At 35.5% G+C, this 28,000-nt stretch overlaps 1 protein-coding gene across 1 annotated transcript; it reads left to right on the forward strand.

Annotated features, from left to right (window-relative positions):
• Window positions 1–27,994, forward strand: LOC120137607 (putative disease resistance protein RGA3). The gene is made up of 7 exons (XM_039153315.1): window positions 1–2,517; window positions 2,633–2,908; window positions 24,840–25,018; window positions 25,397–25,643; window positions 25,834–25,888; window positions 27,423–27,691; window positions 27,847–27,994. The coding sequence occupies exons 1-7, from the start codon at window positions 1–3 to the stop codon at window positions 27,991–27,993; spliced, it is 3,690 nt and encodes a 1,229-aa protein (XP_039009246.1). The 3' UTR covers window position 27,994.
• The last annotated feature ends 6 nt before the right edge of the window (window positions 27,995–28,000 follow it).

Raw genomic sequence — 28,000 nt, forward strand, 5'->3', positions numbered from 1 at the left:
ATGGCTGATGCGCTTGTTTCTGCAATCTCACAACGCTTAACATCCATCCTTTTTCAAGAAGCTGAAGCTGGGTTGAGACTTCTTACGGGCGTCAACCAAGAAGAACTCAGAAAGCTTGACAACACTTTTCAAACTATCCGAGCTGTCCTCGTAGATGCAGAAAAAAGACAGCTCAAGGAGCAAGCCATTAAGGTCTGGCTGGACAAGGTTCAAGATGTGTCTTATGATATCGAGGATGTGTTGGACGAGTGGAAGATTGTAGCTCTCAAACTGCAAATCGCGAGGGATTCACGCCCTTCGACTTCCATCGTTCCGAGAAAGGTACGCTCATGGATTCACTCCCCGAGCTATTTCGTTAGTCGAGTCATTCACCGTTATGATATTGCTGTTAAGATTAAGAAGCTAAACCAAAGGCTTCAAGTGATTGCCAAAGAGAAAGATGATTATTCCTTTACAGTTGATCTGAACGGGAAGACTGATCTTGAACCTGAGCGACCAATAACAACATCCTTCATCAATCCATCCGACATTCATGGTCGTGACGGAGATAAAAACATGTTGCTAAACATGTTACTCGACAAGAACAACGGCGAAGAGAAGGGCGTCCCTGTAATCTCTGTAGTGGGAATGGGAGGGATAGGGAAAACAACATTAGCCCAAATGGTGTACAACCATGATAAGGTGAAGGCTTACTTTGATAAGAGAATATGGATATGTGCTTCAAATCCTTTTGATGAAATGAGGACTGCAAAAGCCATTCTTGAAGGTCTAACAGGAGTTGTTTCGAATTTCACCGAGTTGAATACCTTACTGGAGCAGATCCACGAGTCTATTAAATTTAAGGCAGAGAGGTTCCTTCTTGTTCTAGATGATGTGTGGGGTGAAGATGATAGGAAGTGGCAATCATTGAAATGCTCTCTTGATTGTGGTTCCCAGGATAGCAAAATTTTGTTGACCACTCGGAAGGAGAATGTAGCCGTGATCATGGGTTCTAGCCACTTGTTTCGTTTGGGGAAGTTATCGAGAGAGGAGTGTTGGTCCCTGTTCAGCCGCCTGGCGTTTTTCGGAAGGAAAGACAAGGAGCGCGAGTGTTTAGAAGACATTGGTAAGAAAATTTCAGATAAGTGTCAAGGCTTGCCACTTGCTGCAAAAACACTAGGAGGTCTCTTGCGTTTTAAGCGATCTCGAGAACAATGGCGAAGAATCTTGGACAGTCAGATATGGGAACTTGAGGAGGCTGAAAATGGTCTTTTTTCTCCCTTACTCTTGAGTTACTATGGTTTGCCATTGCCATTGAGGCGCTGCTTCTCATACTGTTCCATTTTCCCGAAAGATTGTAAAATCGAGAAAGATTTCTTGATCAAGTCATGGATGGCTGAAGGCCTTCTCGGAGAGATGCAGCATAAAGATGCGGAGATCATTGGTGAAGAGTACTTTGATAACTTGGTGGTGCATTCTTTCTTTCAAGAGTTCGAAAAGGATGAAAATGACAACAGCATCATCAGCTGCAAAATGCATGAGATAGTGCATGATTTCGGTCGATACTTGCGAAGAACAATGAGTCTTATGGTGGCCAGTAGCAATGTTGAAGAGTTCAATATGGCCTCTAAGGAAAATGCTCGTCATCTAACACTGATTCACGATGAAGCTGCTGCAATTCCTGCTCCCGTTTTCAATGTAAAAAAGTTGCGTAGCTTGCATCTGAACTTGAATGATACTTCAACTATTGGTGCATCATTGGCTAAACTGTTGGATCGAATGACTTGTCTGAGGATACTAAGCTTCAAAGACATGAATTGTGGATACAAATGTTCAATCAAAGCAATTCCGAAGGAAATAGGAAACTTGCTGCACTTGAGATATCTTAACTTGGAAGGGAACACTGATTTAGAAAAATTGCCAGAGACAGTGTGTGACTTGTGTAACTTGCAAACTCTGAACATCAGATCTTGTAAAAATCTTATGAAATTGCCTCATGGTATCGGGAAGCTGATCAACTTGAGACATCTCCAAAATGCAGGTACAGATAGATGCAGATTCATGCCAAAAGGACTACAACGATTAACGTCTCTACGGACACTAGATGAGTTTGTCGTGAGTCGTGGTGATGTTGAGAGTAAATCATGTAGCCTTAGTGATTTGGGGAACTTAATCCATCTACGAGGAGATCTCGAGATCAGAGGATTGGGAAATGTGGCAGACCTGTGTGTGGCGAAGAAAGCACAGCTTTGGACAAAGCACGAACTCCGTGGGTTGCGTCTAAAATTCGATCCCCAAGAGATACAACAGGTCAAACTTGAGGACGAAAAGTATGTATTTGAAGCATTGCAACCACCTTCACACCTAGAAAGCTTGAGCATACTCCACTGCAGAGGTCCCCTTTCTTTCCCTGATACGACGACATCATTGTGTATGCTGAAGAGAGTTCGACTGCAGAATTGTCTCAACTGGGAAAGATTGCCTCCATTGGGGAAGTTGCAGTCCCTTGAATCTTTAGAGATGGAGTTTATGAATAAGGTTAAAAAAGTGGGAGATGAATTTTTGGGAACATCTTGTTTGTCACCCTCATCATCTACCAACAAAAAGATCGTCTTCCCTGCATTGAAGAAACTCAAATTCCATTACATGAAAGAATGGGAAAAGTGGGAATATGGTTGGAGAAGTGGAGAAGATGACTGTTACAATCATGCCTCAACTTCATTCATTAACAATAAATTATTGCATTGAGTTGAAGGCATTGCCGAGCCACCTTCTTCGTAATACGACGCTGCAAGAGCTGCATATCAAAGGTTGCCCCGTTCTAGGAGAACGTTTTGAGAAGGGGAGAGGGGTGGATTGGACTTCCATCTCCCACATTTCTGCAATCCAAATTGATGATGAATTGGGGGTTATTGATGATGAAGAATTGGTGCTCTGATAAGTTTTGCCTGCAATTTCTGCTCATATATTTCCAAAGCCTCAAACGTACAATACATTCAGCCATGTCTGTGTATATAATTTCTAATCTTTTCTTTAGATCATGGATGGAGAATTAATACAAAATCTGCTAGTCTCTTCTAGATTGATTATGTTCTTTTTCACGTGAACTTGCGATCATAGTCATAACATCAAAATTTTCCTCTAAACTTACAATATAGAAAATATCTTCGGCTATAGACTTATAACATATCTCAAACATCCCATGTAACACCCTAAACCCGATTGGGTCTAAAGTGCCACACTAGGCCACCGGGGCAACCCTTGATTTTCAAAACATGTTCATTTTATTTTCAAACGCACTAAATTGTGTCATAAATAAAACATAAATAACTATTATAAAACATTTTACAAAACTGGAGCTCAGTGACATTTAATTTAAACCAAAATAATACAAACACTGAGTTTAATACACCAAAGATATGAGTAAGGTCCTATGAATACATATGCCCACTAAAGCTACAATACATATTCTGTCGGAGATGCTAGAAGTCCTGCAGCGACAGTGCTCCATGAACATCCCAAGCTACTGACCTGCCAACAAAAAACATCCGAAGGCTGAACTTACAAAGCCCAACAAAATAATCGCTAATCTAGAGCATCATAAGAATTCATAAACATAAGCATACTGAAGACATGATAATAAGAAGTAGGTGCATACACGACCTAGATGAAGTGCTACCTACTTAAGACTTTACTGCTCTAACTCGGATGTAGGTCTCTCACGTTTCCCTTAGTCCTCCACTAAGAGCATCACCATGACTACACCTCTAAAGGATCTCTAATCCTAATGACTGAACAAGCTACACATTATTTGAATGCGAACCTGACATACAGTGCATTACCTGAAAGCAATCCTGACATGTTGTGCATTAACTAAATACACCCTGACTAGTATATGGTCTCACATAGCTCTCAGACACTAGTCATTGAGTGAACCGCGGTGTCACTTAGCATCGACGTAATTCCCACAAACATACTCAATGATCTCCTGGTCCTCACATAGCCATCAGGTAGATCACTAATGAGTGTTTGAGATTGACACCTTTTGCTTACTAATTATCTTGTCTTATGAATTTTTCATTGTTTACTTGGATGTTTTGCGTTTATTTTCTGTGCAGTGACTTGTTTGCTGGAATTGGTAGCAAAAGGGTGCAAATTTTTATTATTTTCTGATCGTGGCTGAGAGCATGAGCATGACGCTGGGCATGAGGCGAGGCTGACATGACATAATTACAGAAGATACTGGAAGGTTCTGGAAGCATATCCAGTCAGCACGATTCTGGATAGAGATTTTAGGATTTCAATTTCTTGGTTTAAAATTTGAAACATTTGAATTATCATTCAGATTATCTTGAATTCTATTTTGTTATCTTTAGATTTAAGAAGCCTATAAATACCCTTCATGGGTAAGGCTTGAACACATGTTGTTTTTACTTCATATATTTTTCGACTTATTTATTTTAATTAAAGTTCCATTTTCTTTTCACTTTCTTTCATTTCCAAGTTATTTTATTTTACAAATCTATGCTAAGTATGATGGTCAATATCATGCTTAGCTAATTTCCTCGTGCCAAGAGCTAGTAATGAATCGATTCTATTTGTGAGAATCAAACAAAAAAGCTTAAATCCCTTAAATCCCTTCGGGATGCATTCTCATTTTTCTGGATAAAAGAGCTTGGCAATCGGCCTTGCTCATATTTTTTAAACATTTTTAATCAAAAAGTCGACGTTGGTCTAAACGTTGTTTGAAAGTACCGTTGGGAGGAAGGATCGGCCTATGGCATTTCGACTTCCTGTGAACACACTTAGCGGTAGTCCGTTAAGGGAAAACTAGATCGGAATCGATTCTCAACGAGACAATATCCGAGTTGGGCCTTTCTAATTTTCAATCTGAATGTTTTAATGACGATAGATGTGGTTAATCCACTTAAGAATCATCTTTCAAAGATAGACTTGGGAAGATCGATTACACAAGAGAAGTGCAAGTTACAATAGGTTGTGCCTTGTAGATTGTAACCGACATGAATCACGAAGCAAAAATACGTTTCTATGATCGAAGGAATCGAAACAAAGCTAGCTCGAGGCAGTTTCTCTCATATTAATTTTCCCAAATTATTTATTGTTTTCTTCTAGTTCATTACTTTGTTCAATTATTTATTTTGATTTTTTACTTAGTCTTCATCTTAAATTTACCTATCAACCCCATTTCCCCTTATTTTGTTTTATTACAACTTCCTGGACGAAATCAACATAAATCGCATCAAAGATTCCAATATTTCCATGTGGATCGACCCTCTTCCACTATTCTACTTTCCATTTATTTTTTTCCGAAGAGATTTAATTTATTTTGACGAGTAAAACGATGCTTGTCAATCACTGAAGGAAACTCGGTGTCACATAGCATCGACACAATTCCCACACAAACTGAAGCATTGGCTTGGTCTCACATAGCCTTCAAGCAAAGCTTATCATATCAAACATACGGAACTGATGAGACTATACATGCATAACTAACACAATAGATATGGGTAGGTCTGGAAATGGGGTCAGAGGAATTTACATACATCTCGGATTAACACTACCAACCTACATTGCATACGGAAATATTCTAGGGGTAAGAACCGGAATTTACGTGCATTGGATGCTTACCCAACTGAACTGACATAACTAATCATGTAGATCTAAGGCCCATAGGCCACATAATACTGACACCGCTAGCTCACTCCTAGTGAATGTTCGGGTTTTGCACCTTAGTTAGCCCTTGAAGTGCCTCATGCACTGACAATGCCCTATTAGGGCAACTAAGCAACATGGGTGTTCCTTAACATAGTTGGACTCACTAAAGTGAAGTTAACGTCATACTGACTGTTACCTCCCTCGTTCTCTCATCTATAATGTTAGGCGAAGGCTTACTTATTATATGAGGAATTGGCTACCAATACCTAGCTTGGGTTCGTTTCTGAGTAGTGCCATTCTAATCAATCTTATCATACTTTTTTCATAACTTCTTGAACTGAAAAGGACGACTTACTTTTCCTGGGTTCACCGACATTCTCAAAGCTCATATTTTTTACGACCACTGAATCAACATAATCATCGTACTGCTTATCAGATGTCCCTTATAATGATCCTCTGTCTTGACTATTTGTATTCATCCTCGTTCAAAGATACCTTGACGTATTATGCTTAATGTTGTTACACCGGATGTAACATGCTCTTACAGGTGTTTCTAGGTATCATTGGTCGTTTATATGCCTCACGGACTAAATCTTGCTATTACAGATCATCCTTAGCTCTTACGAACCTTAAGCGAGTCAAATATGACTTTCCAAAGTGACTAGTATCGATACTCTACTTGTAGTATCGATACACTAGGGTCAAGTATTGATACCCTATGAGTATTGTAACATCCTCAATACCGGGTTAGTGACCAAATTATAAAGTTTCAGAAATTGGTGATTAAAGTAGGATAATTAAATAGTTCAATGACTTATTGGAAATATGATGAAGGTTATTCAGTAATTATTAAAGGAAATAAAGGGTAAATTGGTCATTTGACCAGAAAGATTTTTTATCTTTCTTTTAGGGTTATAAAACACGTGGGAAATGAGAGAATTATCCAGAGTCTTCTTCTCCAGCTTCTTCTTCTCCCCGTAAGCCTCATTTAAAGGTGAGTTTAATTTCAGCTGTTTAATTCTTGGATTTATAAGTTGATTTTGATTCTTGGAGTATTATATAAGCTTAAGGAAAGCTTATATAATCTTTAAACATCAAGAATAGAGAATTAGAAAGGAAATGATATGAAGGGTGTAGAAATGAAATTTTGTTATAGAAAGGTTTTTGTAGTTATAAAGATGGATTTGACTTGTCAAGGGTATAATTAAGAAGCTAGAAGCAATAGAATTGAATTTGGAACATGTTGAAAATTTAGTGTAATTCTTGAATTACATATGGAGAATAGGATTTTGATGTTAAAGAGGTGATTAATGAATATGAATGAGTTTGAATATGAGTATGTAAGTTAAAAATAAGAAAGGGGATGATATATGAAGTATTAAGCTGAAAAGAGTGGATTTTCGGGCATAAAAGAGGATTCTGGGCAGAGTGCATCGATGCACATTCATAGTGCATCGATGCATCAAGGTTAAAACCCAAAAATTACTTGAAGGTGTATCGATGCATTGGTAATGCATCGATGCACTCTTTTAAAATAGAAACATCGAATACAATTAGTGCATCGATGCATAAGGCATGCATCGATGCATCCCAGTAATAATACAACATCGAATGCATTTTATGCACCGATGCATCAGTAGTGCATCGATGCATACCTTCATTAAAAGATGAAATTGGCTTTTCTCTGAGCCTAAGGAGTTATAGTTTCGAATATATCAATCAGTATACTGATAAGTATTAATGTATTATTATGTAGATATAGAATGAAAGCTTGTTCCGGAACAAACTAAGGATTAGGATTGATTCAAAACAACGATGCCTAGGTGAGTGCATCTTATTGTATAAGATTATATGGAAATTGGACTTGTGATAAGTTTATTCTTATAGTAATAGCTCATTAAGTCTTGATTATAAGTATGTTAACGATATGAAGTGTATGTATGTTTGATTATATGAATTGATATGTTTTGTTTGGTATGTGCTATGTGATTTATGAAAAAAATACGGTTAAGTGTTAATGAGAGAATATAAAATAAGTTATGAAATTATATGAATATATAAGATAAGTCAAGAGATGTAGGGAAATGGAAATAGATGTTTAGAAAGAGTCATAGGAGAACAAATATAAGTAATATGATAATGAAATATAAGACTATGTGAATACATGGTTATGAGATAAAAGATGTAAGAATAGGAAAATATGATGAGAGTGAGTTCATGAGAAGTGATATGAACTAGGTAAACATGAGTTGGACAAGTACATAGTGATATGATCCATCATGGGAATTAGTATAATAGAGCTTTTGATTTAATGAGAGTTAAGGAAACTAAATAAGATTGAATTATAGAATGTAATGGGAATAATATATCAATTAGGAAACTTGAATATAAAAGGGACGATACGAATATGCAAGATAAGTTATATGCTAAATATCTATGGAGCTATATGAAAAGATTATAATGAAATTATGAAATTGAATTAAGTAAATAGATTAAATTATTACCTAAATAAAAATACTATTAAATGATATATATATTTAGAAATACGATATAAGCTATGTAAAAGTGTTCTAGGTGTTTCTATATGTTATATGAAGTATATGATCATATGTGAACAAGATATGATAAGTATGTTTACATGAATAAATGTGATTGGGTGAGAAATGATAGAAAGTATATGAAAACATGTATAGGTGAATTAGCTTTGTAATTAGGTAATATATGAAATCATAACTATGAATTATGTGATGTGAAAGTAATCTATGTGATTATATGTTATATGAATACAAGAACATGAGATATGTGACATGTGAATTATATGGAAATGATCTACGTGTAAGTGAACTATGTGACTATGTGATAATATGAAAAGAAGCTATGTGATACGTGATATGTGAAAGTGAATTACATGTTTATGTGAATATTTGAAATGAAATAAATGATAATGCCCATGTTATGTGTCATGAGAGCTAGGGGTATAGTTGGCATGCCAGGAGTCGAGGGTCTACGCGGTCCTTCGGGACATATGTATATTCTTTGGAACATTTATGAGGTCTTTGAGGCACATACTTGGTCCTTAGTATATGTATATGATTCTTAAGGAATGATATGTGGTCCTTATGGACATTATTATATGGCACTACGGTGCAATTCTACGCGGTCCTTCGGGATATATATATATTCTGTGGAACATGTGTGAAGTCTTGTAAGACACATACTTGATCCCTAGTATATGTATATGATTCTTAAGGAATGATATGTGGTCCTTATGGACATTATTATAAGGCACTACGGTGCAATTCTACGCGGCACTACGGTGAATTTCTACGTGCACTTCGGTGCAATGATACGAGCTGTGGTGACAGCATTAGTGCACAACCTCTATAGACTCACATATCGATAGTTCTCACAAGTGTATCATGGGCTAATCAAAGAGATAACATAAATACAATATATATAATGTATATGCTTTTGGTGAAATGATATATGAGTGATATGATATACATAAAGGATAAGTACAAGATTATGTGATAAATAATTCGATGATAATGATAGAGATAATAATAATATATATATATGCTAAGAAAGTAGATGATGATATATGTACATGAGTGTCTTTGTTATATAAAAAGGTATATGATTTTGTATGATAAATTAGTATTAAATGTTCCTGTGTTTTGTTATATGGGATGTTTTTATGATTTCTATTATATGTTTTATTTGCCTCACTAAGTCATCGACTTAGCGTGTGATTGTTTCACACGTAGGTTCGAGAAGAATATAGAGAGCAATGTGGAGCAAGACAGGTCAGTTCTCCTTACCAAATGTCAGATCAGAAAATATATATACTGGTTATAGAGTGTAGTTGGCATGTAGTCTAAGGATATAAATTGTATGAACTCTGATATATTTTGTAAACGTTTTGAATAAGTTAAATGTTATCAAAGTTTTTAAATTACTCACTATTTTATACAAGTAAATGTTTTGAAAAGTCAATGTGACACCTCGGACTCCAGGTCGGGTACGGGTTGGGGGTGTTACATTTAATGGTATCAGAGCTAAGGTTTAGCCGATTCTAGGCTTAAATCGAAGTCATAGGAGGTTTAAAAATGTGTTCATGCCAACTAAATGTGAAAATTTCTGATCTGATAGTGTAAGGAGTATACTGTCTTGCTAATAGAATAAGATTTGTATGAGATAGTAAGAATTGATTATAGAAATTGTCAAAGTAAAGTAAATCGATAACTGAAAAATCTGATGGTGATAGCAATTCACCTGCCCTGGCCAGGCAGGATGAATAGCAGAAACCTCAGAAAGTGTCTTATAAGATTAAAGGTTGATTTCAGAAAGTTGAAATCATATTAGAATAGTGATAGAAGATCTTTATTGTTTTGAATCGAAAAAGTTATATGAATTAGTTTTGTTAGTATGTGGATAAGATAGAATATGGTGAACAAGTGTCACCATAAGAGTGTTAAAAGATCAAATCAAATGATGCAGTGAGAATTGCAAAAGAGTTCCAGGATAAGTGCATCAGTGACAAGTGTATAAGGTATATGAAGCTAGAGTTTATGAGTTTGATACAGGGGGAAATCGTAATGTGTATGGACAAGAGTACAGTTTGATGAGTAGAGTGAAAGGTTGTGAAGCTAATTTAAATGAAAATGATGCATGTAAGTGATGTGTAGAGGGCTGGTGCCTGGATTAAAAGGAGTGTTGTAGGTGTTGAAATGGGTCCCTTTTTAAAAAGTGGTTATTGTGTTAAGGTTTTGGAGAAAACTCATAATGATTAAGGGAACTGGTATTTCATAAATTAGCACTACCAAAGAGAGATAGAGATTATGATTTTCAACTACAAACTTGATTGGAATTGGTGGTATTTCAAGATAAAAGATCAATTGGAGGAAAGTCAGACTCATTTAAGTAGTAGAGTTTGGTTCTGGATAATTGAATGAAAAGTTAAAGATATATATATGAAAGTGGAGGAATGAATTCAGAGTTTTGCTAGAAATTATATAAAGTGAAGAATAAGAAGTATTTTAAATGGATCAAGTGATGTAGATACTGTTTTGCATTCTAAGAGGAAAAAGTTAGCGTTGGCTAACAAGAATATGTGATGGGAATATACGGGAAGTATAAGAATGTAAGATATTGTCGGGATATGATAATCAAATATGGAATGGATCTGGATACAATTGTATATTTGAGTAAAGCTGAGAATTGATAAGAAGAGTTTGAGAATGTGTATATCGATAATTAGTTTATAAGACAAAGAAAGTCATAATGTTGAGTTTGAACAACGGAAATTTCGGGATGTATATGATTGGATGATTAGTACTTGTGCCCTAGATTGAACATATGTTATTGAATAGTTTTCATAGTAAAGGTGATAGAGTTATAAGATTGAAAGGAAAGATAAAGTTGAGTTAATGGATTATGATGTGAATTTGAATATAGTTGTATATTCTGAGCAGATAGATATGATGTAGAAACAGAGATAAGTATTTGCATGGAACCTTCAGGAAGGAAAATACAAGTATAAGAAATGATAAAGAATGAAGTTATGTATAAGAAATGGGTTATCAGAGTAATGAGGATGCAATGAAGATTGGTACATAAAGATGAGTATAAGTGATAAGATAAGAGTATGTGAATATGAAAAGAAAGATATGATTTGTGTATAAGGAATAAATAAAGGAGAAATGGAATAAAGAAAGGAAATGGATTGAGGTTATGAGTTACTGTGTTTATGATAAGTAACAAAAAATAAATGTATAAAGGAAAAAGACAATTGAAGAAATACAAGAAGGAAAAAGTAAGTAAATGAGGTAACATGAGAACAATAGAAGATATGTTCTTATTGATTTGTTCAGTGAAAATTCGAGGAAGAATTTTCTTTAAAGGAGGGGAGATTTGTAACATCCTCAATACCGGGTTAGTGACCAAATTATAAAGTTTCAGAAATTGGTGATTAAAGTAGGATAATTGAATAGTTCAATGACTTATTGGAAATATGATGAAGGTTATTCAGTAATTATTAAAGGAAATAAAGGGTAAATTGGTCATTTGACCAGAAAGATTTTTTATCTTTCTTTTAGGGTTATAAAACATATGGGAAATGAGAGAATTATCCAGAGTCTTCTTCTCCAGCTTCTTCTTCTCCCCGTAAGCCTCATTTAAAGGTGAGTTTAATTTCAGCTGTTTAATTCTTGGATTTATAAGTTGATTTTGATTCTTGGAGTATTATATAAGCTTAAGGAAAGCTTATATAATCTTTAAACATCAAGAATAGAGAATTAGAAAGGAAATGATATGAAGGGTGTAGAAATGAAATTTTGTTATAGAAAGGTTTTTGTAGTTCTAAAGATGGATTTGACTTGTCAAGGGTATAATTAAGAAGCTAGAAGCAATAGAATTGAATTTGGAACATGTTGAAAATTTAGTGTAATTCTTGAATTACATATGGAGAATAGGATTTTGATGTTAAAGAGGTGATTAATGAATATGAATGAGTTTGAATATGAGTATGTAAGTTAAAAATAAGAAAGGGGATGATATATGAAGTATTAAGCTGAAAAGAGTGGATTTTCGGGCATAAAAGAGGATTCTGGGCAGAGTGCATCGATGCACATTCATAGTGCATCGATGCATCAAGGTTAAAACCCAGAAATTACTTGAAGGTGTATCGATGCATTGGTAATGCATCGATGCACTCTTTTAAAATAGAAACATCGAATACAATTAGTGCATCGATGCATAAGGCATGCATCGATACATCCCAGTAATAATACAATATCGAATGCATTTTATGCACCGATGCATCAGTAGTGCATCGATGCATACCTTCATTAAAAGATGAAATTGGCTTTTCTCTGAGCCTAAGGAGTGATAGTTTCGAATATATCAATCAGTATACTGATAAGTATTAATGTATTATTATGTATATATAGAATGAAAGCTTGTTCCGGAACAAACTAAGGATTAGGATTGATTCAAAACAACGAGGCCCAGGTGAGTGCATCTTATTGTATAAGATTATATGGAAATTGGACTTGTGATAAGTCTATTCTTATAGTAATAGCTCATTAAGTCTTGATTATAAGTATGTTAACGATATGAAGTGTATGTATGTTTGATTATATGAATTGATATGTTTTGTTTGGTATGTGCTATGTGATTTATGAAAAAAATACGGTTAAGTGGTAATGAGAGAATATAAAATAAGTTATGAAATTATATGAATATAGAAGATAAGTCAAGAGATGTAGGGAAATGGAAATAGATGTTTATAAAGAGTCATAGGAGAACAAATATAAGTAATATGATAATGAAATATAAGACTATGTGAATACATGGTTATGAGATAAAAGATGTAAGAATAGGAAAATATGATGAGAGTGAGTTCATGAGAAGTGATATGAACTAGGTAAACATGAGTTGGACAAGTACATAGTGATATGATCCATCATGGGAATTAGTATAATAGAGCTTTTGATTTAATGAGAGTTAAGGGAACTAAATAAGATTGAATTATAGAATGAAATGGGAATAATATATCAATTAGGAAACTTGAATATAAAAAGGACGATACGAATATGCAAGATAAGTTATATGCTAAATATCTATGGAGCTATATGAAAAGATTATAATGAAATTATGAAATTGAATTAAGTAAATAGATTAAATTATTACCTAAATAAAAATACTATTAAATGATATATATTTAGAAATACGATATAAGCTATGTAAAAGTGTTCTAGGTGTTTCTATATGTTATATGAAGTATATGATCATATGTGAACAAGATATGATAAGTATGTTTACATGAATAAATGTGATTGGGTGAGAAACGATAGAAAGTATATGAAAACATGTATAGGTGAATTAGCTTTGTAATTAGGTAATATATGAAATCATAACTATGAATTATGTGATGTGAAAGTAATCTATGTGATTATATGTTATATGAATACAAGAACATGAGATATGTGACATGTGAATTATATGGAAATGATCTACGTGTAAGTGAACTATGTGACTATGTGATAATATGAAAAGAAACTATGTGATACGTGATATGTGAAAGTGAATTACATGTTTATGTGAATATTTGAAATGAAATAAATGATAATGCCCATGTTATGTGTCATGAGAGCTAGGGGTATAGTTGGCATGCCAGGAGTCGAGGGTCTACGCGGTCCTTCGGGACATATGTATATTCTTTGGAACATTTATGAGGTCTTTGAGGCACATACTTGGTCCTTAGTATATGTATATGATTCTTAAGGAATGATATGTGGTCCTTATGGACATTATTATATGGCACTACGGTGCAATTCTACGCGGTCCTTCGGGATATATATATATTCTGTGGTGTAACATACCAAAATACGGGTTAGTGACTAAATTGTAAAATTTCAGAGTTTGGTGATTTAAGTAGGATATTTGTACAGTCCAATGATTTGTTCAGAAATATTTCCTGAAAGTTATTAGTAATTATCAAAGGAATTAAAGGGCAAAATGGTCATTTAGCATGAAAGATATTTTTTTATCTCTTTATTAAGAGATAAATATGAGTTGGGGAAAGAGTTTCTGAAAACTCTTTCTTCTTCTTTTCTTCTTCTCCAACGTGCAGGGCAAAGGTAAGGTTTTCTAAATTGTTGGTTATTTGTTAAATTAAAGATTAGGTTTTGATCATTAGATGATAACTAAGCTTAAGGAAAGCTTAAGTTGTCTTATAATCAAAAGATGAAGAAGTTATAAGAGATTAAAGAAAATGAGTTTTTATATGAAATCATGGAAAAGAGTTGATAAGTTGAATTTAAAGTTAAATTTGACTTGTCATCATCCTAATTAAGGAATATGAAGTGTTAGAATTGTATTTAGAACATATTGAAATTTGAGTATGATTCTTGAATTTCATATGAAGGATAGGATTTTGAAGTTATAGATGATTTTCATGGATATAAGTTGGTTTAAGTGATGGTAGTTGAATTTAATGACATGATAGGGGTTTAAAATAGAACAATTAAGTGAAGAATTGATGATTTTCGGGGTTAAAATACCAATTCTGGTTAGAGGGAACCGATACCCTATGAAGGGAATCGATTCCCCCTCTTGGACGAAATTTTTCCAGAATGTCCAGGGGGTATCGATTCCCCTGGGGGGGGATCGATTCCCCCCTAAAGGAAAAATGAAATTAGGTTCAATAATCTGGCTTAAGTTGTTAACATCAAGTTTAAGGTTTAGGCTTCTGATAGTTGTTTTGAAATGTTATATTTATATAGATATTGAGCCTAAACAAGTTCTGGAATAATCAAAGGATTAGAATTGATTCAAATCAAACAAGGCTAAAGTGAGTGCAATTTTATTGTACTTATATTATTGAACGAACATTGGCTTGCGATGAGCCAGTGATGGAGTTACTACGGTAAGAAGTGACTCCTAAATTGTTATTTGATTTCATGATTTTTATATGTGCATGAATACATGAAATGTGTATAGATTATTATAAATGTTACATGATATACATGCATACATGATTATGCTATGAGACATGACCATGTGAAATGAGAAAAACTATGTGAATATATGAAATGACATATGAATATGCAAAATGTGATACATGTGATATGATATGAAATACATGGTTACACATACATGTGGTATGTGACAGAAGAGAAAGAACAAGTGATGAGAAATGTATTCATTATAAATGCCCATAGTATATGATACGAGAGCTATAGGTATAGTTGGCATGCCAAGAGTCGAGGGTTCTGTAGTCCTTCGGGACGTAGTCCTTCGGGACGTAGTGGTCCTACGGGACATATATAGCAGTCCTTCGGGACGAATACTGAACTAATGTTCGGTGCCCCATGAGGGAATTTATACGAGCTGTGGTGACAGCATTTGTGCACAACCTCAATGAACTCACATACCTCTATTCTCAATAATATACATGGGCAATACAATTGAAAGATAAATTAAAGTGAAAGTGGCACAAGAAGGTAAGTGTTACATGTGCTTGACATGCTTATATATGTTATCATGTGATAGATACATGCATGTTGAAATGTCATGATCAAATGATAAGAATGCACATTCATGAATTTGTTGTTAAATGTTTATTTATTGCCTCACTAAGTCTATGACTTAGCGTGTAAGTGATTTACACGTAGGTACCAAGAAACGTGAAGAGTAAGAATAGAAGTAGCAAGGACATTATTATTACTTGAAGATCAGATCAGAAGTAATCAACAAGTATGTATTTTGGCGTGTATAGAGTGTTGGCATGTAATAAGTCGTTAATTATGAATACTCTGATCAAACTTGTATTTTGTGGTCTCTCTGATGTAAATTAAAGTATTTTGTTTTAAACAAAGTTTTTAAATTACCCGGGGTATTTTCTTTAAGTGTCCAGATTTGAAAAGTCAATGTGACACCTCGGACTCATATTCGGGTCGGGTACGGGTTGGGGTGTTATAGTTAATGGCATCAGAGCTAAGGTTTAGTCGATTCTCGGCATAAACCGGAGTCTTGAGTGTTTTATAAAGTATACATGCCAACAATATAGTGAAAACTTCTGATCTGATGGAATAGTAAGTATGCTGTTGTGCTAATAGAACTATATGATTGTATTTTTATAGATGTCCGGACAAGGTAGTTCTAGAAATGAAGTGGGAGATGATATACCCGCTGAAAGCAGTAATTCACCTGCCCTGGCCAGGCAGAGTGAAGAACAGACACCCTCTGGAGTGCCTGTAAATGATCAAGATGTATTCTTTAGAACTTTAGACGCAGTATTGACGCGTTTTCAACCTCCTGTTACTTCAACTCCAAAAATGAATGTTGCGAAAGAGTTAAAGGGATTAGGAGCTCCAGAGTTTAGAGGGGAAGCCGATGAAGGTCCTGTTACTGCGGACCTTTGGCTTAATGACGTGAAGGTCATGCTTACGGGACTTCATTGTTCCGATGCTGAGAAGTTAGATGGGGTAATTTCCTTGTTGAGAGGACAAGCAAGGATTTGGTGGACCAATGTTACATTGAGGATGACTTACGCCCAAGTAACTTGGTCATTATTTTTAGAAGAATTCAAACATAAGTACATCGGAGATCAGTTTGTTCACCAAATGAAGCAAGAGTTCATGAATCTGAAGCAATGGAATCACACCGTATATGAGTACGAGTGTGAATTCAATAAGTTGAGTCGCTTTGCTGCTGAGCTTGTTCCTACTGAGAAGGATGCTTGTGAGTGGTTCGTAGAGGGGTTACGTCCTCGGTTGAAGGAAATGTTGATTGTATTGAATTTATCCTCGTTTCAAGAGGTAGTCAATCGTGCCAAAGCTTTGGAAAGAGCTCAGAATGAGAGATTTGAAAATTCAAAGACTCAAACAGTCAAGAGAGCGGGTGCTTCTTCGAGTTCCGCACCGTCAAAAAGAGGCAGAGATGCTGGTTCTCGACCTCAAGTTAGATCGGAGTCAGTAGTATCCTCAGCTAGAGGATCAAATCCGATGAGAGGCAGACAAACTCAATCAGTGGGATCTGGAGCTGGGAGATTTAACCAGAGTCAAGATAGACAATGCCAACATTGTGGAAAGAATCATCCTGGAATATGTAGAAGGATTTCTGGAGCTTGCTTTAGATGTGGGGAGACCGGACATTTTGTTCGGGATTGTCCTAGAGTAGTCGATGAATCTGCGCAGCCAGAGAGGTCTATTTCTACAGGCCAAAGGGGAAGAGGTAGAGGCAGAGGAAGAAATCAGTCAGAGTCCTCTGCTCAACAAGAGATACGTTCCACTGCTCGAGTGTATAATCTCAGGACCAATGAGGATCGGGATGAACCGGAGATTTTAACAGGTACCTTTTTGTTGTTTGATAAACGGGTTATGGTATTGATTGATACGGGTTCTACATACTCATAAATTACTAGTAAGTTAGTAAGAGAATTGAACATTCAATTAGAAGCTACTAACAATGAGGTGATAGTGACGAATCCGTTAGGACACAGTGCTCGGGTAAATATGGTGAGTCGAGGGTGTCCCATACGAATTCAGGGAATTGAATTCCCTGCTAATTTGATGGAATTACCATTTGAAGAATTTGAAGTGATACTGGGAATGGATTGGTTATATCGTTATTATGCTAATGTCGATTGTAGACTGAAAAGAGTAACGTTGAGAAGTCCAGAAGAGGTAGAAATTGTGGTGTTTAGTGAAGGGTGGAATCCATTGGCAAATGTGATCTCAGTGATGACGGCAAAGAAGTTACTGCTACAGGGATGTCAAGGTTTTATTGCTAATGTACTTGATGTTAGAACTAAGGAAAAAGGGATTGAAGAAATTCATATCGTTAGAGAGTTTTCTGATATATTTCCTGCAGAATTGCCAGGTTTACCTCCGGACAGAGAGGTAGAATTTCAGATTGAGATAATGCCGGGAACAACGCCCATTGCCATGTCACCATATAGGATGGCTCCAAAAGAGTTGCAAGAATTAAAGATTCAATTACAAGAATTACTGGACAAAGGTTTTATTAGACCAAGTGTATCACCTTGGGGAGCTCCAGTTCTATTTGTTAAGAAGAAAGATGGATCAATGCGTCTTTGTATCGATTACAGACAACTCAATAAAGTAACCATCAAGAACAAGTATCCACTTCCCCGAATCGACGATTTATTTGATCAATTAAAGGAAGCTTCAGTGTTCTCAAAAATCGATTTGCGTTCGGGTTATCATCAATTAAAGATTCAAGATAAAGATGTTCCAAAGACGGCGTTTAGAACAAGATATGGTCACTATAAGTTTATAGTGATGTCGTTTGGAGTTACGAATGCACCAGCTGCTTTCATGGATTTAATGAACAAAATTTTTCAACCCTATTTGGATCAGTTCGTGGTGGTTTTCATTGATGATATTTTAATATATTCAAAGTCAGAGGAAGAGCATAGTTCTCATTTGAGGATTGTCTTGCAAAATTTACGAGACAAGAAGCTTTATGCTAAATTCTCTAAATGTGAATTCTGGTTGAATGAAGTGACATTCCTTGGACATGTAATTTCTGCAGAAGGAGTTCGAGTGGATCCTCAAAAGATTAAAGCTATTCTGGAGTGGGAAGTTCCAAAGAATGTATCAGAAGTTCGAAGTTTTCTGGGGTTAGCTGGTTATTATCGAAGGTTCGTTAAAAACTTTTCGATTATAGCTTTACCTCTAACTAAGCTGTTGAAAAAGGAAATAAAATTTGTTTGGACTCAAGAATGTCAAGAGAGTTTTGAAAAGTTAAAGAAGATTTTGACAGAAGCTCCAGTGTTAGTCCAACCTGAGTCTAGCAAGGACTTTGTAGTGTATAGTGATGCGTCTCATAATGGCTTGGGATGCGTGTTAATGCAAGAAGGCAAGGTGGTGGCCTACGCTTCGAGGCAATTAAAACCTCATGAGAAGAATTATCCGACACACGATTTGGAGATGGCTGCAGTAGTGTTCGCTCTAAAGATCTGGCGTCACTACTTGTATGGTGAAAAATGCTACCTGTATACGGATCACAAAAGTTTAAAGTACTTGATGACTCAGAAAGAGTTGAATTTAAGACAGAGAAGATGGGTGGAATTTCTCAAAGATTATGATGTTGTGATTGATTTCCATCCTGGAAAGGCAAATGTGGTAGCGGATGCCTTAAGCCGAAAAACGTTTGCAGCTTTACAAGCTATGGATGTTAAATTATCATTAAGTGGAGATGGTGCAATTTGTGCAGAATTGACTATCAAACCATCATGGTTAGATCGAATTAAAGGATTGCAGGAAAAAGATGAAAAATGTTCAAAGAAGTTGCAGCAAATAAATAATGGAGAGAGTACAGATTATGAAATCAAGTCTGATGAGAACTTGTATTATCGAGAGAGATTGGTAATTCCGGATGATGATGAATTAAAGAATGATTTGTTAACGGAAGCTCATTGTAGTCCATTGACAATGCATCCGGGAGGGAACAAAATGTATATGGATCTCAAGAGTCGATATTGGTGGCCGGGAATGAAGAAAGACATTACAGAATTCGTATCTAAATGTTTGATTTGTCAGCAAGTTAAGGCTGAGCATCAGGTTCCGTCGGGACTGTTACAATCAATTTCAATTCCTCAATGGAAATGGGAGAATGTAACGATGGATTTTGTCACGGGGTTGCCTTTAACTCCGAACAAAAGAGATTCAATATGGGTGATTGTAGACAGGTTAACTAAGTCAGCCCATTTTATTCCGGTACGAACTGATTTTTCTATGGATAAATATGCTGAGTTGTATATTAGAGAGATTATACGGTTACATGGTGTACCTGTTTCCATAATTTCTGATCGGGATCCTAGATTCACGTCACGATTTTGGAAGTCTTTACATGGATCATTGGGCACACGACTGAATTTTAGCACAGCATTTCATCCTCAGACAGATGGTCAGTCTGAACGAACTATCCAAATTCTGGAGGATATGCTAAGAGCTTGTGTAATTGAATTCAAAGGATCATGGGAAAGGTATTTGCCACTTGCTGAATTTGCGTATAACAATAGTTATCAGTCAAGCATCAAAATGGCTCCATATGAAGCTTTATATGGAAGAAGATGTCGTACACCCTTGAACTGGTATGAACTTAAGGATCGAGAGGTTATTGGTCCTGAGTTGATTCAGGATACGGAAGAGAAAGTTCAAGTCATTCAGAATAATCTGAAAGTTGCAGCTGATAGACAGAAATCATATGCCGATTTAAAAAGGAAAGAAATTGAGTTTCAAATCGGAGATAAAGTGTTCTTGAAAGTGTCTCCGTGGAAGAAAGTATTGAGATTTGGACGTAAAGGAAAATTGAGTCCTCGGTTCATTGGACCATATGAAATCGTTAAGAGAGTAGGACCAGCGGCATATCAATTGGCTTTGCCACCTGAAATGGAGAAAATCCATAACGTCTTTCATGTCTCCATGCTGAGGAAATATCGATTCGATCCATCTCATATTGTGACTACTGAAGAGATCGAAGTTCAATCAGATTGGACTTATGAGGAAGAACCTATTCAAATATTGGCTCATGAAGTCAAGCAATTAAGGAACAAGAATATTCCATTAGTCAAAGTGTTATGGAGAAATCACAAGGTGGAAGAAGCTACGTGGGAACGCGAAGAGGACATGAAGATTCAATATCCCCATCTCTTTGAACAATGAAAATTCGAGGACGAATTTTCTTAAGGGGGAGAGATTTGTAACATCCCAAAATACGGGTTAGTGACTAAATTGTAAAATTTCAGAGTTTGGTGATTTAAGTAGGATATTTGTACAGTCCAATGATTTGTTCGGAAATATTTCCTGAAAGTTATTAGTAATTATCAAAGGAATTAAAGGGCAAAATGGTCATTTAGCATGAAAGATATTTTTTTATCTCTTTATTAAGAGATAAATATGAGTTGGGGAAAGAGTTTCTGAAAACTCTTTCTTCTTCTTTTCTTCTTCTCCAACGTGCAGGGCAAAGGTAAGGTTTTCTAAATTGTTGGTTATTTGTTAAATTAAAGATTAGGTTTTGATCATTAGATGATAACTAAGCTTAAGGAAAGCTTAAGTTGTCTTATAATCAAAAGATGAAGAAGTTATAAGAGATTAAAGAAAATGAGTTTTTATATGAAATCATGGAAAAGAGTTGATAAGTTGAATTTAAAGTTAAATTTGACTTGTCATCATCCTAATTAAGGAATATGAAGTGTTAGAATTGTATTTAGAACATATTGAAATTTGAGTATGATTCTTGAATTTCATATGAAGGATAGGATTTTGAAGTTATAGATGATTTTCATGGATATAAGTTGGTTTAAGTGATGGTAGTTGAATTTAATGACATGATAGGGGTTTAAAATAGAAGAATTAAGTGAAGAATTGATGATTTTCGGGGTTAAAATACCAATTCTGGTTAGAGGGAACCGATACCCTATGAAGGGAATCGATTCCCCCTCTTGGACGAAATTTTTCCAGAATGTCCAGGGGGTATCGATTCCCCTGGGGGGGGAATCGATTCCCCCCTAAAGGAAAAATGAAATTAGGTTCAATAATCTGGCTTAAGTTGTTAACATCAAGTTTAAGGTTTAGGCTTCTGATAGTTGTTTTGAAATGTTATATTTATGTAGATATTGAGCCTAAACAAGTTCTGGAATAATCAAAGGATTAGAATTGATTCAAATCAAACAAGGCTAAGGTGAGTGCAATTTTTATTGTACTTATATTATTGAACGAACATTGGCTTGCGATGAGCCAGTGATGGAGTTACTACGGTAAGAAGTGACTCCTAAATTGTTATTTGATTTCATGATTTTTATATGTGCATGAATACATGAAATGTGTATAGATTATTATAAATGTTACATGATATACATGCATACATGATTATGCTATGAGACATGACCATGTGAAATGAGAAAAACTATGTGAATATATGAAATGACATATGAATATGCAAAATGTGATACATGTGATATGATATGAAATACATGGTTACACATACATGTGGTATGTGACAGAAGAGAAAGAACAAGTGATGAGAAATGTATTCATTATAAATGCCCATAGTATATGATACGAGAGCTATAGGTATAGTTGGCATGCCAAGAGTCAAGGGTTCTGTAGTCCTTCGGGACGTAGTCCTTTGGGACGTAGTGGTCCTACGGGACATATATAGAAGTCCTTCGGGACGAATACTGAACTAATGTTCGGTGCCCCATGAGGGAATTTATACGAGCTGTGGTGACAGCATTTGTGCACAACCTCAATGAACTCACATACCTCTATTCTCAATAATATACATGGGCAATACAATTGAAAGATAAATTAAAGTGAAAGTGGCACAAGAAGGTAAGTGTTACATGTGCTTGACATGCTTATATATGTTATCATGTGATAGATACATGCATGTTGAAATGTCATGATCAAATGATAAGAATGCACATTCATGAATTTGTTGTTAAATGTTTATTTATTGCCTCACTAAGTCTATGACTTAGCGTGTAAGTGATTTACACGTAGGTACCAAGAAACGTGAAGAGCAAGAATAGAAGTAGCAAGGACAGTATTATTACTTGAAGATCAAATCAGAAGTAATCAACAAGTATGTATTTTGGCGTGTATAGAGTGTTGGCATGTAATAAGTCGTTAATTATGAATACTCTGATCAAACTTGTATTTTGTGGTCTCTCTGATGTAAATTAAAGTATTTTGTTTTAAACAAAGTTTTTAAATTACCCGGGGTATTTTCTTTAAGTGTCCAGATTTGAAAAGTCAATGTGACACCTCGGACTCATATTCGGGTCGGGTACGGGTTGGGGTGTTACATGTGGAACATGTGTGAAGTCTTGTAAGACACATACTTGATCCCTAGTATATGTTTATGATTCTTAAGGAATGATATGTGGTCCTTATGGACATTATTATAAGGCACTACGGTGCAATTCTACGTGGCACTACGGTGCAATTCTACGTGCACTTCGGTGCAATGATACGAGCTGTGGTGACAGCATTAGTGCACAACCTCTATAGACTCACATATCGATAGTTCTCACAAGTGTACCATGGGCTAATCAAAGAGATAACATAAATACAATATATATAATGCATATGCTTTTAGTGAAATGATATATGAGTGATATGATATACAGAAAGGATAAGTACAAGATTATGTGATAAATAATTCGATGATAATGATAGAGATAATGATAATAATATATATGATAATGCTAAAAAAGTAGATGATGATATATGTACATGAGTGTCTTTGTTATATAAAAAGGTATATGATTTTGTATGATAAATTAGTATTAAATGTTCCTGTGTTTTGTTATATGGGATGTTTTTATGATTTCTATTATATGTTTTATTTGTCTCACTAAGTCATCGACTTAGCGTGTGATTGTTTCACACGTAGGTTCGAGAAGAATATAGAGAGCAATGTGGAGCAAGACAGGCCAGTTCTCCTTACCAAATGCCAGATCAGAAAATATATGTACTGGTTATAGAGTGTAGTTGGCATGTAGTCTAAGGATATAAATTGTATGAACTCTGATATATTTTGTAAACGTTTTGAATAAGTTAAATGTTATCAAAGTTTTTAAATTACTCACTATTTTATACAAGTAAATGTTTTGAAAAGTCAATGTGACACCTCGGACTCGAATCCAGGTCGGGTACGGGTTGGGGGTGTTACAAGTATCGATACCAAAAATATATTCTATTACGAAATTAAGACCCCAATATCGATACTGTCACCTTGAGTATCGATACTCCAGCCCATAAACCCTACTTTTTGCCAAAATTTAACCAGTATCGATACTTGAACTCAGAAAATGATATTTTAGGCTCGGGAAACACTCAAAATTCATCATAAAGGTCATAGTTCAGTTCTAAATCATGCACCAATGTTATGGGTAGTTATTTAGGGTCTTAAGGTGTCATAAAACACATATTAAACATCAAATTCGTGATTTAAGGTATAAATCAAAAGTGAAACCCTAAATGCTAAACTCCATACATCTTAGCAATTTCTTGTGATTTATGAAAACTTAATACTCCAAAGGATTATAAATACACTATCTTGATTTTAAAAACCCGAAATGAAGCTTCTTTAGCTATCAAGCACCTTTTTTTTAACTTTGTTGATTTTTCTCCCTTTTTCCTTTAGCCACAACAATGCAAGGATTTCCTTTGCATAAGAATGTTATAGGGAGTGAAAGGGACAGATTTGAGACTAAATAAACTTGAGAAAATGAAATCTTACCACACTTGAGGTTATGGAGACTTGGAGAGGAAGAAGAAGTAACAAAGAGAAGAGGAATGAGGATGAAACCCACGTCCAAAACATAATAAAACACTAAAATTAGCTTCCAAATTCCTCAATGGTAAAATTGCATTTTTAGTCCTTTGCATTTTATCTCATATTCAAAAATCATCTTTTTGTGGTTAATTGGGGCCAAATCCAACCTAATTAAATCCAACAACTTAAATCAAGAAATCTATGGGGTCCACCTACCTCTCGGGTAAACCCGAAGCTACCAGCCTATAAATTGGGGTGTTACATCCCTATCTAGTCTAGTGCTGATCATCACTAACCTTCTCCTCTTTCTACTTCCATCCTGTCTTCTATTCTCAATTGTTTGCGTTTCTTAACAATGGTGGAAGCGTTTGTTTCTGGAGTTTATCAGCCTTCAAGAAGCTGAAAACAAGGTAAGAGTCGTTGTCGGTGTAAAGGAGCAGAAGCTGTTAAGCTTTAAAGCGTTGCTTATGACATTGAAGACGTTTTGGATGAATGGAGCACTGCGATTCTCGGATCTCAAAGCTCTTCCTCTTCAAAATCTCGGGTAAGTTTGCCTCAACCCTCAAGCATTCCAATTCCGCTGCTTGTTCAACGTCGTGATATTGCTGCTAAGATTAGAGAGCTAAACGAAAAGCTTCAACTCATTGCAAAAGAAAAGATTTTGATTTCATTGTAAATCAAATCCAGAATAAGGATGTAGAGCCTCAAAGACCGGAAACCGCATGTTTTGTTGATGTTTACGAAATATGGGGTCGAGAACAAGATAAAAACACCATTTTCAGCTTGTTGCTAGGTGAAAATAGTACTCAAGATAATTGGACTGAGAGATGTGAGAAGACCAACTGATGCAGAGGAAGCTAAACTTTTGAAGAAGACCGGCCTCCGTTATTCGACTCTTATCGTTTATTTCCATGAAAAATAGTAATAGAGTTATGAAAGAAGCATCCGTTCTTGAAGCTTCTGCTCTTGAATCAGCTGCCTCCATATCTGGAATATTTGAACATAAAACACATGAATGGTCCAACAACATTCCCCAGTTGGATGGTGTCATTGACGATGTTGAAGAGGGTTATACCATGGGCCTGTCTCAATTGGAAAACCTTGCCCCCATGTGGAAGTTGCCAGTCCTTGAACATCTAGAGATATTGAAAATGAAGAGTGTGAAAGAAGTGGGCCAAGAATTTATGGGAGCAGAAACAGAAAAGGGGCAAACATCATCATCATCATCATTACCAATTTAATAACAATATTGCCTTCCCCAGTGTGAAGCATCTTAAATTTTATGGAAGAAAGGCAAGAGTGGAATTACGGGAATCTACTTGCTACTATGCCACTTCTTTGTTCCTCGAAAATCAGTAGTTGCCTCAAGTTAAAGTCATTGTTCCGCCAACTTCTTCAGAAGACAACTCTGCAAGTATTATATATCTTCGATTGCCCGATTCTGAAGGACCGTCGTTTGGGTAACGGGACAGGGTTGGACTGGCCCTACAATCTCTCATATCCCTACCATCACAATTGACGGTGAATACATGAAAAGAGACAGAATTTATCAATCTCTTATTCGGTATTCGGTAAGCTTCTTCAAGATCAGTCCTGTCAGGCCGGAGCAACGACAAAAAGTAAGAAGGCCAAGGTAATTAAGAAGCATTATTTGATTTTAACCATCGAATATCATGAAGTTGTCTTCTAAAAGTAGTTCTTTTACTTTGTGCTCTTCAGTAATCAGCCATGAAATTTCATCTAAAGAAAGCCAGCATCATGATGGAGCATCTTTTCTCTGTAACGATGATGAACTTCCGGACTCAGTCTAACTTGTATATAGAAACTACCAGCCAGAGGAAATAATGTTGGAAAATAAAAATATACGAATTCTCTCTAAATAAGAAAGAAGAGAAAAAAACAATTGAACAACCTTTATAAAAAATATTCTCTTTTATTTTCCACTCTCTCAAAGTATAACACATGAGTATTTATATGATGAGATTACATAATTAAAGAGCATTAAGTAACATAAATATTTAAGACGTAAACCAAAACCTCATGTTTAATTAAATAAACTATAAACTCATGTTTACTTAATTAATCATTTATTAAAGTTAAGTTTAATTTTTAAACTCCCTTAACTTGATTTTTACTAACTACTAACAACCTTCAAAACTTACAGAATACATCATACTTCAGGTTTGGTGAAAATATCTAAAACTTGATCAAGAGTACTTACATAATATAATTGCACTTCTTTCTTTTCAACACATTCACGAATAAGTGATATCGTGAGTCTATGTGTTTGCTTCGATCATGAAACACTGGATTTTTTGCAAGAGCTCGAGGTGACTTGTTAACAATCAAAATCTTTGTAGCATTTTCTTGTGGGAGTTGAATTTCAGTCAACAATCTTTGTAGCCAAATAGCATGACAAGTACAAGATTTGCATTAGCAATTTTTTATGAACAATTTTAGTTCTGATTACATGTCCTCAATTTGGAAATAGCTATCAGTGTCTGTTGATTTTACATGATATGGACTTACCTTGATGATGTCGGTAAGAAAAACAACAGTAATCAAAAGAAATAACGCTGAACAAACGAGCAAGGTTTAAATATGTTTTGGTGTGTCAAAACAACAGTGCATGGATAGAGGTTAAAGCAGAGTTGTCTTGATCGCATTCATATTATACTAAGTTAAGCTAGTTTGAAAATAGTTTCATGTGGTAGGAAAATAGTTTGGATGATGAAAGGGTGCATTTTTCTCATAGATTATAGCATCTGCTTGAGCTACTATCATACAGGTTCATGCTTTTGAGACAATAACCTGTAGGTCCTGTGTGGACTGCTGAGTTCTGGTTTATGAAATATGTTTTATATTGAAGAATAAATGCAAATCACACTAATGCAGAACTGATTGTATAATAAATGCGGTTCAACTCTAAAATACTTGTTGCATTGCAGGTATTACCGCTGCTTCTGAAATATCAGCAGAGCCGGGTAATCCTTTGACGCATAGAGGCGTTGCAATAAGTGTTAGATTTCTCACAGGTCACTCGAGAAAAAGTGGAACAGATTCTCTCTTTGTTGCCGAGAATGCTGCTGACCCTTTAGTGGTTTATATGGGCTTGTCCACCCTCCCTTCTCTTGCACAAAAATTGATACATCGTGGCCTACCACCAGATACACCGGCCGCTGCAGTTGAGAGAGGAACCACACCTCAACAGCGCACGGTAAGTACAATCACACGTGATTTCTTCACAACATCAAGAGCATCTAATGATTCCATATTGCAATGCCATACACAACATGAATTAATGCATTAGGGGGCAATTCATTGCAACCATAGATCTTATGCTAAGAATGGGTTCTTTTAATAATGGTACAGGTCTTTGCAGAACTAAAGGATCTTGCCGATAAAATCAAAACGGAAGAATTAGTATCGCCAACACTAATCATAATCGGGAAGGTTGTTGCCCTTTCACCATTTTGGCCGCGGTATTCTAAAGAAGCATCCTGTCTGGTTGAAGCCTAACGGGCCT

This window comes from Hibiscus syriacus, unplaced genomic scaffold, assembly GCF_006381635.1.
Source record: "Hibiscus syriacus cultivar Baekdansim isolate YM2019G1 unplaced genomic scaffold, ASM638163v2 tig00110674_pilon, whole genome shotgun sequence".
NCBI classification, from domain to species: Eukaryota; Viridiplantae; Streptophyta; class Magnoliopsida; order Malvales; family Malvaceae; genus Hibiscus; species Hibiscus syriacus.